At 39.6% G+C, this 14,539-nt stretch overlaps 1 protein-coding gene across 1 annotated transcript in view; it reads right to left on the bottom strand.

Moving 5' to 3' along the window:
- The window catches only part of LOC144972239 (uncharacterized), a 318,601-nt gene that overhangs the window by 78,633 nt on the left and 225,429 nt on the right, over positions 1 to 14,539 (bottom strand). The window contains exons 76-83 of the mRNA XM_078913282.1: positions 14,281 to 14,461; positions 10,719 to 10,877; positions 9,007 to 9,146; positions 7,495 to 7,611; positions 6,417 to 6,675; positions 6,077 to 6,221; positions 3,879 to 4,055; positions 2,548 to 2,665 (exon numbers count right to left, since the gene is read on the bottom strand). Coding sequence (XP_078769408.1) covers positions 2,548 to 2,665; positions 3,879 to 4,055; positions 6,077 to 6,221; positions 6,417 to 6,675; positions 7,495 to 7,611; positions 9,007 to 9,146; positions 10,719 to 10,877; positions 14,281 to 14,461 — 1,296 coding nt within the window. The remainder of the gene's footprint in view (positions 1 to 2,547; positions 2,666 to 3,878; positions 4,056 to 6,076; positions 6,222 to 6,416; positions 6,676 to 7,494; positions 7,612 to 9,006; positions 9,147 to 10,718; positions 10,878 to 14,280; positions 14,462 to 14,539) is intronic.

Here is a 14,539-nt window from a genome sequence, read left to right as displayed (position 1 = left end):
TCATCTGTTTCTATTCTCAACCCCAGGTCAAAGTTCAGGGACATAATGAGAGACTAAACAAAATGCTATAAATAATAACGTGAAGTTGAATGTAAGCTTCAATTTAATTACAAAAAAACAGATCAAATGAACGTTTCAGGTTTCCCCTTTATCAACAAAACAGGATGATTGAAACACCACAGATGAATGAGATGATGTGCATTTGATCTGTTTTTGTAATTAAATTGAAGCTTACATTCAACTTCACGTTATTATTTATTTCTTCGAGCTTCGAGCAGCAACATTTACACTAAACAAAATGCTGAAGAACAAGTTCAATGACCTTTAACCCTAGAGGCACAGATTAACTTTTATTTAAATTTCACCATTTCTTCTTTATTGCGATAGAAGAGGATCTAATACAAAGGGTAGCAAGCATTATTACTTTGGATTTAATGCTACAGAAGCCAGGGTATAACAGGATTGATGGTCCATGTGGCTATGACGGACTACTTTTGACTAAACACATTTGTGACCAGCTGGAACTATAAGATGATGACTTGTTTTCACCCTTGGAGCACTACCAAAGATGGGACTATAAGATGATGACTTGTTTTCACCCTTGGAGCACTACCACAGATGGGACTATAAGATGATGACTTGTTTTCACCCTTGGAGCACTACCACAGATGGGACTAAAAGATGATGACTTGTTTTCACCCTTGGAGCACTACCACAGATGGGACTATAAGATGATGACTTGTTTTCACCCTTGGAGCACTACCACAGATGGAACTATAAGATGATGACTTGTTTTCACCCTTGGAGCACTACCAAAGATGGGACTATAAGATGATGACTTGTTTTCACCCTTGGAGCACTACCAAAGATGGGACTATAAGATGATGACTTGTTTTCACCCTTGGAACACTACCAAAGATGGGACTAAAAGATGATGACTTGTTTTCACCCTTGGAGCACTACCACAGATGGGACTATAAGATGATGACTTGTTTTCACCCTTGGAGCACTACCACAGATGGGACTAGGGATTCCTGGATGTATCAGTGGCATAGCTGGAAACAACCATTATATTATCATGGTTGAAATCATATTTGGAAATGTATCAGTTCTTGTTGTTATTTCTCGTCTTCACACAATTGGACAATCCCATACATTTGTTTGTTCAACATGAGAGAGTGAATAGTGTATTGAGCTACAGTCATCGCCAAAAGTTTAAGACCAAGCTTTGAAAAACTCTCATCTAGCTATTTTTTTCATTTTTCGCACCGCACTCTCTGGTGCAGCACAGGAAATGAACTCATTTCAATAAAAGATGTTTATTCTGCAATTTTGATAGCTGACAGAAAAGGCTGATGTTCATATTGACATTCTGAAGCAATTTATAGTCACTTGATTGAACTTTGTGGACAGCACATAAATGGGCAAAAATCCATCCATTTCTAGCATTGTTTGGGCTCAAATGATGACATTATTCATTGAAGGGTACACAGAACGTGACTTATCATGCAAGGTAGGGTGCAGCAAGAATGCAGTGCACAATGCTATTCAAAAGTACCGATCAGAAGGCATTTTTTTAAAGACAGAGACAAAACTGGCCGCCTAAGGAAAACTTCTCCCAGAGCTGATAGGATCATTAGGACAGTGGTTTCGAAGAATCTTACTGCCTCATGCCAAAACATTCAGTCTCAAGAGGCTTGACTGATGATTTCGGCCTCTGACCTCACAAACCAGCTCGAAAACCCAGACTGACCCAAATTATAAAACAGAAACCATTGGCATTTGCGTAGAAGCACAAACATTGGACTGAAGAGCAATGGGGTAACGTCATGTTTGCAGACGAATCAACTGTGCAACAGTTTGTTGTTCGTAAATATAACGTGAGAAGACCAGCTGGTAAACAGTATGATGAAAAGCATACAGTCCAGACCATGAAACACCCGCCAAGCCAAATGATTTGGGATGCATTTTCCAAGTCAGGAAATGCCGGTCTATATTTGTTGGATCCTGGAACAACGATGAATGGCCAAAAATACCTGGAACTACAGAAAGACAAACTGCATTCTAATCTGCAGTCACACTAGTATAATATATTCATGAACGACGGTGCCCCTTGCCACAGATCAAAAATTGTTCAGGACTTTCTTTCGAAGAACAAGGTCACGATAGAGAATCTGTGGCACTACATGAAAAACAAGATTGCAGACAAACAGCCAGCGAACAGTAAAGCCCTTGTTGAAGCAATCAACAATGTTTGGAGTCAAGAGCTTTCTCTAGAATATTGCCCAAGCCTGATTTCCAGCATGTCTCGACGGATCAAAGCTGTCCTCAAAGCAAAAGGTGGACATACAAAATACTGAAATATGGCTCAAAGATTCAGTCAAGGTATTCAATACTATTTTTAATCATTCCAAGTGAGTTTGTTAATTTTTCCTTGTTTCACAAGGTTTAGATTTAATGTTTATTAATTCATTTATTTTGGTCTTTAACTTTTGGCCACGACTGTAGATATGGCAATGTGGTGTCTTTGACATCGGTGTGGCTTACCTGTTCTTGGCCATTCTCCCTGTCATAGGTCAGGTTGTTGGTGGCTGAGCCGATGGAGGCCAGGAAGACAAAGGTCATCATGATGGGCACGAGGTACGAACCAAGCATGAACACAAAGCTAAAATGAATTGGAATGGGAACATTGTCAAGGGAATGAATTCATGGTTTACAAACCAATCAGACAGTAAAAAAAAATCAAGGTTTCTATAGCAAAGTCAGCCATCTGTAAGGCATCCATTCTGTTAGAGCATTGGTACAATATCAGGCACTGCCTGTAGCAAGGTATTCATTCACACCTGAGTCAAGAAGGGTTATGTCCATAAAGTGCCTTACCCAAGGACACTTGTGACCAGAATGTTTGCTATAAGAGACAACACGTTTAGTAACGGACCAAATGGGATACGGCTTCAATTCATAGATGACGAGAGACTATAAATCTAAGCCAGTCCACAATACCATGATTAGTGAGTAGACCCTGATGACAGATGGAAGACATTGTCCAACCAAGAACATTTAGACAAGAGAGACATCAGGGTGAATTTCCCAATTTCCCAATCAGCCTGATTTTGTCTCCCTTCAGACGTCCATCCACATCTATGCTCTTTATATTGGAGCATTTACATCCACTAAACGTGATCAAAGCGCTTTACAAAGGTCCCTAGTCAACAGCAAAACTTAACATGTAGGACGAGACACGATGCCTGATAGGCGAGATCACGATTTTTTTTCGGACAGAGACAACGCTGTCAACAGCCAGGTACTTATTTTACACCTGAGTACAGTGAAAGAATGTGAGTAAAGAGCCTTTTTCAAGGACTTAGCTCAGAGCGGGACTCAAACCCTGGATCTTATGGTGTTTTTTTTGTTTGTTGCTTAAGGTCTCTTCCAACACAATTGAGGTTATATGAGAGACTGCTGAAACAAAAAAACAAGCAATCTAACAAAAATAGTACAAATGTAAATCAAAATCATAACCTAAAGATATCATAAGCTAAATTATAAATAACTAAGAACAAACAGGCAGAAGATTTACAGAAAAAAAAAATATCCCCTGTCAAAAATACAATCACAAATCAAAGAAGCAGGATAGGCTAGTAAAGAGAAGAAGAAACGACATCACTATCGGATCGTACACCCATGCGAACATCATAGGTATATGATTCAAGGGTGATGCTCCCATCCAACCACCCGCGATCTTATGGTGTGAAGGAGAGTGTCATAGCACAAGAGCAGATAGCCACGGAGAGTGTCATAGCACTAGAGCAGATAGCCACATTTTGTTATATGGTCTCACTCTTCACACAGCATTAAATCCAGCAGGCAAGTCTTACCTGTCATAATGGTGACACGGGAAAGGCATCTGTTGTATCTTGAGTCCTGGTGTTTTCAGGACTGGGTTTTTGTGGAATTCAATGATAGAGTTGTCTAGGATATCCTGTAGGTAGATGAAGCCACGCAAATAACGCATGTCTTCTACAAACCCATCTTCTGCTGCCATCTTGTACATACTGGACAAGGGGAGACAATCAGAGAGATATCGTAGATTACAATAACTTTAAAACAGAGAAGGAAATGTATAATAAGCCGGCACAAGGAGGATTTTTTCTATACAATAAAGGATAAAAGTATTGGACCAAAACCTACCAAAACTAATGGATGAAACAAACAACAAACAAGTTTTGGAATTGATTTATTAATGGGCCTCACTTTTAGGTCATTCAGGCATTAGGAATAAGATGGGAGCAGACCTGCCAAATTGACAACTTCAAATTTAGTCATTTCTATGTCAATTTTTAGTCATTTGACAAAGAAATTAGTATAAAGAACCACAAATTGACATTGATGATTACTTCAACATTACATCGTCATGCTTATGCACTGTAGAAAAGCTTTATCAGGCCTGCATCTGCCCCGTGAAAAAATTGCCTGAAAATCCCGAAGCGTAATTGGGTCCAAGTCCAGGGCAGAGCACTGGTAGGTGGTCAGTGAGACAACGTTCCCTGAAGCCAAAACTTTTTCAATATAACATGAGCAAAGATCCCCATTTCCCGGAATATTTTCTTAGAATTTTACCAATTCAATAGGCTGTGAAACAAAATGAAAAAGTATACTTAGGACAAAAAGAGGCTTAAAACATGACTATTATTATCAAACCCCTTAAACATACGGCATTCACCATGAAGTTGGCTTCAAAGTTGCTAAAGGGAGATGAAGAAACACTGTTGGTGTGCTTTACTTGGCCCTCTTAGGGCCATGGGAGGATGACTGAGTGGAAGTGCCCTTCCTCTTTTTCCCTTCAATTTGTTAAAAAAAAATTTTTCCGGCTGAGCGAAATTGTCGGAAATGCCGGAACATTTACAGGCGTGGTTTATTATTACTATTATCATCATCATTATTATCAATATTATCATCATCATCATTAATATTATTATCCTTATTATAGTAGTAGTAATAGTAGTAATATGTAGTGTAGTAGTAGTAGTAGTAGTAGTAGTAGTGGCAGTAGTAGTAGTAGTAGTAGTAGTAGTAGTAGTAGTAGTAGTAGTAGTAATAGTAGTAGTAGTAGTAGTAGTAGTAGGAGTAGTAGTAGTAGGAGTAATAGTAGTAGTACTGCCGTTTTATTGAAGAATACAGTATGTGCTATTTGGTTAACATTGCATTACTGTGTTTTTAAAAGCAACGACAGAGTAGTAGTAGTAGTAGTAGTAGTAGTAGTAGTAGTAGTAGTAGTAGTAGTAGTAGTAGTAGTAGTAGTAGTAGTAGTAGTAGTAGTAGTAGTAAGTAGTAGTAGTAGTAGTAGTAGTAGTAGTAGTAGTAGTAGTAGTAGTAGTAGTAGTAGTAAGAGAAGAAGAAGAAGAAAGTAGTTATCATTATTTAAGAATTACTGAGAATTCAAAATTCGTAATTTTCCATACAATTTCGTATTTTCGTAATTGGCTCAGAAATTTGTCTAAAATTCGTAAGATTTGTCAAGTATGGCAGGTATGTGAGAGTCAAAATGCTACATTTACAGTTCAAAGCACTCAAAAAAGGAAAGACAATGGCGACTGGTTCAAATAGGGAACAACTGTAGATTCAAAGAGCACACAATTCATGTACTAACATCACCTTAAAGTCTCAACCAGACACAAACACATGTCTCCACTAAGAGGAATACACTCAAATGTTTACAAAAATTAAATTCAAAACAAAAACTATGAAAGGACAAAACAGAGAGATGATTTACAAGGAAAACAATATCCTCTCCCAAACCAATCCTACACATCTGACTGTTTCCCTCCCAGCCGAGTCCAATCAGAAACAACATGGACAAAGAGATCAGATATAAGGAACTAGAAGACACAACACCAACAAAAAAACTCCCTGCCCGCCATGGGAGATCAAGAAACTCCACCAAAGAGAGTCTGTCAGATCAGGCGGAAAATACTAGCATCCTATGTAAAGGGTGGCTAGCAATTGCTGCTGTTTGTTTAATGCAAGAGGAATCAGGGGTAAACTCTGGGTCTATTCCAGCCAAGCTGTGACTGACCTGGACTTGAGTCTGGCAGTGTCCATCACGTTGTCCACATCCATTCGAATCTTGTAGGTCACGTGTTTTGGGATGTCTGGGTCAGACTGTCTCTTACGTCTGCCTGTGTTAGGGTTGGGGACTTCTGTGTTGGTGAACACGATTCCTGGAAGGATAAGGCAGTTATTGGCTGTTTGATATTTATACACGTGCATGGAGGGACAGTGAGAAAGAGAGAGAGAGAGAAAGGGGGGGGGGGAGGGGGGGAGAGAGAGAGAGAGAAAGATAGAGAGAGAGAAAGGAGAGAGAGAGAGAGAGTTGTAACACAAGGACAGTTGTACAGTACAGATGACAGGCTCACCTCCCCAGAAGGTTTTGTTAAGATTGAGTTTGTAAGCCTCCAACTCCAGGTCCTTCTCTGTGGCAATGGGTATGAACCGATCCATCTCAATACAGGAGGTGTAGTTGGAAATGATCTCAGCCACGGCCTGGAGGGCAGTCAGGTCGTCCTTGTCAAAGTTGTTGGACTGAAGAGCGTCCAGGCCAGTGAGGACATTAGTGGCTGACACACCCAGTGTGGATTCTAGAAGACCCTTGACAAAGTCATTCTCTAGGGCATCCTGGTGGAAGAAATCAAGGTCATATTTGTCACCCTACGCCTCCAAATGCTATTAAGTCGGGGTTTTCAATTTATATCATGCCTAAAAATTTGATACCAAATTTATAAAATTCTGATTATTCATTGCTGAGATAAGACCGATAGAAGTAGGGAGAGTTTAAAAACCAAGATTTGAAAAAGTCGACTTTGAAGTTAAGGCACCAGTTTCATGCGCAGTCAAATCAATGGGCAAAGGTAACTCCTTGGATACGGGCATTGAAAATTTAACGAGAGAAATAAAATTTGGCATGAGCTTAGAACATACATTTTATAATACGTACACAAATATTTGTAATAATCCCAGTGTTACTTCAGTAGTTATTTATTATTATGTAAGATGGTCTTGAATTAATAAAAACACCAATAAATGCCTGCAACGTTATGAAATTGTTCACTTGTTGACGGATTTTTGACATTTAATTAAACAATCAATGAAATAAGAATTATTAATACGACAATTTTGTTCTATTTAATAGAAGAAATACGATTTCAAAATGTCAAAAGTTAAAAAACAGCTCATATTTTCAACACAGTTTGAAACAACGTAAAGCCGGGTGGACAGACAGGGAAATATAAAGAAAGAGAATGAGAGAGCAAGAGAGATAGAGGGGGGAGGGACGGACGCTTGTGCTTTAAAGAGGACAGGAGGGAAAAAGTGTGTGTCTGTGTGTGCGTGTACGTGTTTGTGTTTATATGTGAGAAAGAAACAAGTGGGGAGGGGGGGGGGGGGGGGATGTATTGTATAAGGTAGTTTTTGAATGTCATCTCAGTGAACACTTACCCTGAGACCTTCTGTCTCATCCACAGGGACTGTCATACTCATCAAATTGGGGGCTTGATTGGCCCAGATACTGGAGCTACGCTGGACTTCAGCTATCGTCTCGAATGTCTTGTTGGCCTGCACAGTGTCAAGACAATGGAGACAACATTTGTAGAAAAACCCATGGAATAACTATCAAAACTTTAAATGTGACCCATCGTCTCAAAACGGTATTATGTCGGAACGAACCATATGCTTAAAAGCCGAATTAAATGTTGAACTGGTCAAAAATATAAATTGTTGGCCTTCGCACCCTATAATATGGTGTCCATTCTCTTCAATAAAACATACAAACTCAACACAAGTCTGAAATTTCTGGCTATAAATTTAATTTTCAACATCTTAACCATCCCGACTTAATACCGTTTTGAAGCGAAGGGTCACAAATATGATTTAACTTTTTTAAAATATAAAACTTGATAAAACTGGGAGATTTTGTCTTATTCTTGTTTGTTTTTGTTTTGTTTTCGCTCTATTTAGGTTAAAATTTTAACAACAAACTATGAGCATGTTTACCGAGGACCAATAGGTAAATCAGATGAGTCCCTTGATATTGACAAAGTCAAATTGAAACAAAAACAAGCATCATTGTGGATAGAAATCAATCAAACAAAATATCATGATTAAATTTCTTCATGGAAGAAACCGCGACAGGCTGAAGAATCGAAAGTGAGCAGGGATTTACAGTAGTGTGTCGCCACTCTATTAGATACAAAAGAAGGCGAGGCTTTGCAGTATGGGTTTGTGATGTCATCCGTGGCCATTAGATAGAAGGCGAGGGGTGATGGGCGTAGTCTTAATAACAGATAGACAATGACAGTTGTAAAGTGAGACTGAGCAATATCCTTTGTTTTGGGATTGACAACTGTGCATTGTGACCAATGAGAGTTTGGTGAGAGTAAATTGTCTCTCATCACAGCTAATCTCTTCGACTCTTACAAATTTTGAGAACAAAAGAGTGAAAGTGAATCCAATCTGAATAAAATGTCAACTTGCATCAAAGCTGCTTTTGCTATACAGGACTGCCATATGGTTTTTGTTTCAATCAAATTGCTTAGTCTGTGGTAGACTAAGAACAATGTTTACAACTACTGGTTTCAGTTTACAATACATGTGTAAAATGTTGCAATAGTGGACTGGAAACTCAACTTCAGTTAATTGCAACTTCGGTTAATGGCAACATTTTCACTGATCCAAGGTGTTGCAATGATCTAGAGTGGACTGTAATATAACAATTATATAGCGCAATATCCAGTGTAGGATTGACATAAAACGATTCCACTACAATACAAACTCTGTCTATGGAAGTGACAATCTTCAATATAGTAGGAATCCAATTACAATGTTTATCAATATCACTTATCAAGCGTTATCAAACCAAGATATCTTTTTTAAACAAATGATAGAGGCCTGGTGAGATTTTGATTGAAATCCAATTTATTGGTGTTGCGGCTGCATCTTGAGTCCTCCTACCTTTTGAATGATGGCCCTTGTGACTTCATTATCGGGTGTGTAGAGAATCTTGCCTCTCATGATGGGTTTGACATAGGCCCAGATAATACTGCCAATCTCAGAGTTACGAATGTTCTTGTAGATGTCCACACAGAATTCATCTGACACAGACATACAAATGCATATCTATTTAGTCAACATACATGCACTTTCAATCAGAAACGTGAGTGGAGTTGATAATAACAAGAAATGAGGCGAGTAGGAAAGTGCCAGTAGACAACAAAGAATCAAAACTTTGCGGCAGAGATCGTGACTCTACCGTATTAACTATCCATGACCCCGTGGATCGTGGATAGCTCATATGCTAGAGTCACGATCTTCCCTACCAGGCGGAGTTGTTGTACCAGTAAGGTTGCCGGTTTGAGTCCCCATCGCTGCAGCAAAGTTTTTATTCTCTGTCGTCTTCTGGCACTTTCCTACTCACTTCATTTCTTGTTATGATACCCTTTAAACCAATCAATACATTTTACTCAATATCCCACTAGTTGTGCCTTATAGCAATAGAATTGAGTAAATAGATTATATAATAAAAAATCTACACAAGTACTGTCCTATTCTATAGATAATGTTACGAGTATCACACTATAGATTATTGTCATAGTCATATTTGGAATTCAGGGAGTGTGTCCCCAAATCCATTTCAAATGGAAGACAAGTATTAGGACTGATTGGACATTGACATTCTCTTGAAGACCTGAGATGCACATTCCTCCCACCAAATCCAAGTATCTGTAACACACTATATAGTCACCTGGAACAACTACAAAAGACGTCTAACTTCTACGTCATGGCACAAGACCGGAGGGCTAGAGCTCAGGTGGTCGCTGGTTCGGATAAGTAAGTAAGACATTGAAATTCTATCCGGACATGACCACAGGGTTAAATGGCTACAGGTGAGTGAAAGACTGTCTTCCATTCCATTAGGCCGCCCAACATGAGCCACAAGTCTTCGCCATTCTGTCCTGTCCTCCATAAGCATACGCAGCCCCTGGGTGTTGTCCATTCCTGTCATCTAGCAGACAGTCAATGTAAATTTTATTCTGCCTGCCTCTGCTTCTGGTTCTCTCAGGTGGTTCCCATAGCACAGGACTGCTTGCTCAGTCCCTTCTCTTTGAATCTTCGAGGTCACTGGGGGGAGGTCACTGCAGAGCTCTTCATTTGATATGTGCTCTTTCCAGCTTACATTGAGGGCCATCCGCAGCATACAGGTGTAGCAGTCGTCCAGTTGCTTCTCAAGGGCTTTAGTAAGAGTCCATGTCGCTGCTCCATATAGAAGCACTGACTCTACCGTTGCCAGGAAGAGTCTCTTCTTTATTTCCCTCTGTAGGAGAAATCTATCTCAGAATACTATCATGTGACCCAGCGTGTTAAATCTAATGTCAGGTGGGGACAGATTCAACTTGAATACCACTCAAAGAAATCAAACCTTCAATTCAAAATAATAAATAGAAGAAAAATATTGTAAATCAGATCAAATCTGTTAAGTTGTTTTTTAAAAACATTTCGATTATTCTCAGCCTTGTGATTGTTTTCCATATAAAATAGACTCTATATCTTATCAAAGGAAATAATTGTCATAGAATAAAGTATACTTGAATTGGGCCAAAATTGCTCCAAATCCCCCCCCCCCCCCCCCCCCCCCCCACATTTAACTGCTAGTTCTATCCACTTACTTGGCAGGTCATCCACATCGTGGTTAATGCCTTTGTGTATTTCCTGACTAAATCTGTCATTGGAGGTAATGACCAGGCCATCCGTCAGGCCCTTACCAAACATCTCTGTGGTTTCCTGGCCACACATAAGAGGTGTTAGCTTGTCCATTCCCGTGAAGGCTGATAGGTGAAGAAATATCACATAGAATATACTTGGTGGATTAGCATTTCATTCAACAATCTCCTTGCCATGCATTCACTCAATTATTCAATTGAATAATTTGGTGGATTAGCATTTCATTCAACAATCTCCTTGCCATGCATTCACTCAATTGTTCAAAGAGACTTAAAATAATGGCTTGAACAAACAGAAATCTAAGATACAGTCAAAGACATTTTAATGGAACAGCGCTGTTAGACAGAAATATACAGTCAAAGACATTTTAAAGGAACAGGGCTGTTAGACAGAAATATACAGTCAAAGACATTTTAAAGGAACAGGGCTGTTAGACTGAAATATACAGTCAAAGACATTTTAAAGGAACAGGGCTGTTAGACAGAAATATACAGTCAAAGACATTTTAAAGGAACAGCGCTGTAAGACAGAAATATACAGTCAAAGACATTTTAATGGAACAGCGCTGTTTGACAGAAATATACAGTCAAAGACATTTTAATGGAACAGCGCTGTTTGACAGAAATATACAGTCAAAGACATTTTAATGGAACAGGGCTGTTTGACAGAAATTGTTTGAAAGAAGTGGCATTCCCCTGGATGACCTCCAGAACTGGAACAATTAGACCTGTAAATGAGCTCTATAAAAATTGACTGAAACTCTTCGACAAACTGAAGATTTGATTTATTTTTTTAAAAATTGGGCATCATTGGAGAGGAGAGTGATAAATACAAATTAAAATAGTGGGTGTTATTTCTTACTGAAAGTATGACTGCCATAATTTGATGTAGAAGGAATGCTAAATAATAAGCATGTCATTCATATAGAATATAGGTAAAGATGACTTCATTTCATCAAAGTCATATTCCTGCCTCTGGAATTTTTCTGACATAGTCAGAAAAATAATCACCATTATCATCTTTAACTTCTAGCCATGACCAATTGAATTAATTCCTCACATCTTTATCGATGCTTGACAAGTCTGAATTGAGATCCACGAACAGCTAAGGCATTGTGAGAACATTAGAATAATGTAGCAATGAGCAAACTTGATTTTCAATCAGTAAATGACAGAAAAAAAAACTGAAATAAATATGACTTCTGGCCAATACAATGAATTATTAAGTAGAAGTAGAAGTAGAAGTGAATTATCAAGAAGAAACTTCGGCAGGCGTAGTGGAAAAATTCAAAGAATCGAAATGAAGGGAAGGTAAATCGCCACAAAACAGCAAGCTCACTTGGGCTTGAGCAAAACAATGGCAGAAAACGTCCTGATTCGCACGGGAATTAATTAGGCTACTTACCATTGTTCCTTATAATTAGGTACCCAATCAGTGAAGAAACGGTTAACCAGTTTGTTTACAACGTGAGGCAATCGAAATGTGCTTGTAGCAATCTATCCTAATCTAACTTTCGATTTAAAGGTGTCTCCCATTATCAGATGTTACTTCTGGCATTCGCATTTTACTTTTTTTTATACTTTTAAAGCCCATCTTGTAAATGTGGTTAATTTTGGCTTAGATGAAACAGTGAAATTTATCGCTCGGCGGCTCAGTTAAAATTGGCTACCGTTGGGATCACGACAGGTTGGAAAGTGAAAAAATAATTTAACGAAGGCTGTGTGAAATTACACTGGGATGTATTCAGTCACGCCAATTCTAAAAAGCGCCCCTTAGCCTTGGCAATAAATCCATCGTTAATATGAACGGCTCCCATGAGATATGCGTTGCGTTATGGAACACTCCTAATTACTTTACGGTCATGCGACTACGAGTTGTGAATTCTTTCTTTCTTCACTTCTTTCTTTCTTTCCTTTTTTTAATATTTGAATTTGACAAATTGACTGATTTCAGTTAATTGACTGAGAATTTACAGGTCTAAACAATATATCAAGACAACACACACATAGAGTTATCAGCCCCCAACACACATAGAGTTATCAGCCCCCAACACACATAGAGTTATCAGCCCCCATCACACATAGAGTTATCAGCCCCCATCACACATAGAGTTATCAGCCCCCATCACACAGAGTTATCTGTCCCCATCACACATAGAGTTATCAGCCCCCATCACACATAGAGTTATCAGCCCCCATCACACAGAGTTATCAGCCCCCATCACACAGTTATCAGCCCCCAAGACACATAGAGTTATCAGCCCCCATCACACATAGAGTTATCAGCCCCCATCAAACATAGTTATCAGCCCCCATCACACATAGAGTTATCAGGCCCCATCACACAGAGCTATCAGCCCCCATCACACATAGAGTTATCAGCCCCCATCACACAGAGCTATCAGCCCCCATCACACATAGAGTTATCAGCCCCCATCACACATAGTTATCAGCCCCCATCACACATAATTATCAGCCCCCATCACACATAGTTATCAGCCCCCATCACACATAGAGTCATCAGCCCCCATCACACATAGAGTTATCAGTCCCCATCACACATAGTTAACAGCCCCCAACACACATAGTTATCAGCCCCCATCACACATAGAATTATCAGCCCCCATCACACATAATTATCAGCCCCCATCACACATAGAGTTATCAGCCCCCATCACACATAATTATCAGCCCCCATCACACATAGTTATCAGCCCCCATCACACATAGAGTTATCAGCCCCCATCACACATAGAGTTATCAGTCCCCATCACACATAGAGTTAACAGCCCCCAACACACATAGAGTTATCAGCCCCCATCACACATAGAGTTATCAGCCCCCATCACACATAGTTATCAGCCCCCATCACACATAGAGTTATCAGCCCCCATCACACATAGAGTTATCAGCCCCCATCACATAGAGTTATCAGCCCCCATCACACATAGAGTTATCAGCCCCCATCACACAGAGCTATCAGCCCACATCACACATAGAGTTATCAGCCCCCATCACACATAGAGTTATCAGGCCCCATCACACAGAGCTAACAGCCCCCATCACACATAGAGTTAACAGCCCCCATCATGGGTGAAAGTTACTCAATGATATTAATCCTGCAAAGGCAGGTGCTCAGAAAAAAAAAATCCTGCAACTACCAATAAGAGGAAAAAACAGAAGTGCGGTTAATTATATTATTATACAGTTGCCGGTTTTTGTCATTTTCGAATTCCAGCCAGACAAAAAAAAAAAACGGCGAGACCTCTTTTTCAAAAATAAAAATCCGGCCATGCCGGATTTTTCCGGCGAACTTTCACCCATGGCCCCCATCACATAGAGTTATCAGCCCCCATCACACATAGAGTTATCAGCCCTCATCACACATAGAGTTATCAGCCCCCATCACACATAGAGTTATCAGCCCCCATCACACATAGAGTTATCAGCCCCCATCACACATAGTTATCAGCCCCCATCCCACCAGTAAAGAGTTGATAATCCTTACCATCAGTATCAGCCCCAGCAAAGATTTCCAAGATCTGAGATCCATTGGGCATCTGTTTGAATTCATTGGTGGCCTGTTGTATGACGATCTGACTCTTGTCTATCTTGGTCACCATGTCATTGAGTTCATCCTTTGTCATATTGGTGGACACCAGAATGGAATCGGTCGTGTAGCTGACATACTGCGTGAAAGGGACAGACACAGAGAGGGGGAAAGAAAGATGGATAAACTGAAATTGCAATGCAGAGTTGCCAACCTA

The sequence above is a fragment of the Berghia stephanieae genome, chromosome 5 (assembly GCF_034508935.2).
Source record: "Berghia stephanieae isolate SIO BIC M18660-M18661 chromosome 5, UCSD_Bste_1.3, whole genome shotgun sequence".
Classification (NCBI taxonomy): Eukaryota; Metazoa; Mollusca; class Gastropoda; order Nudibranchia; family Aeolidiidae; genus Berghia; species Berghia stephanieae.
Note: the sequence above shows the minus strand (reverse complement) of the source record. Positions and strands in the feature narration are given on the sequence as shown.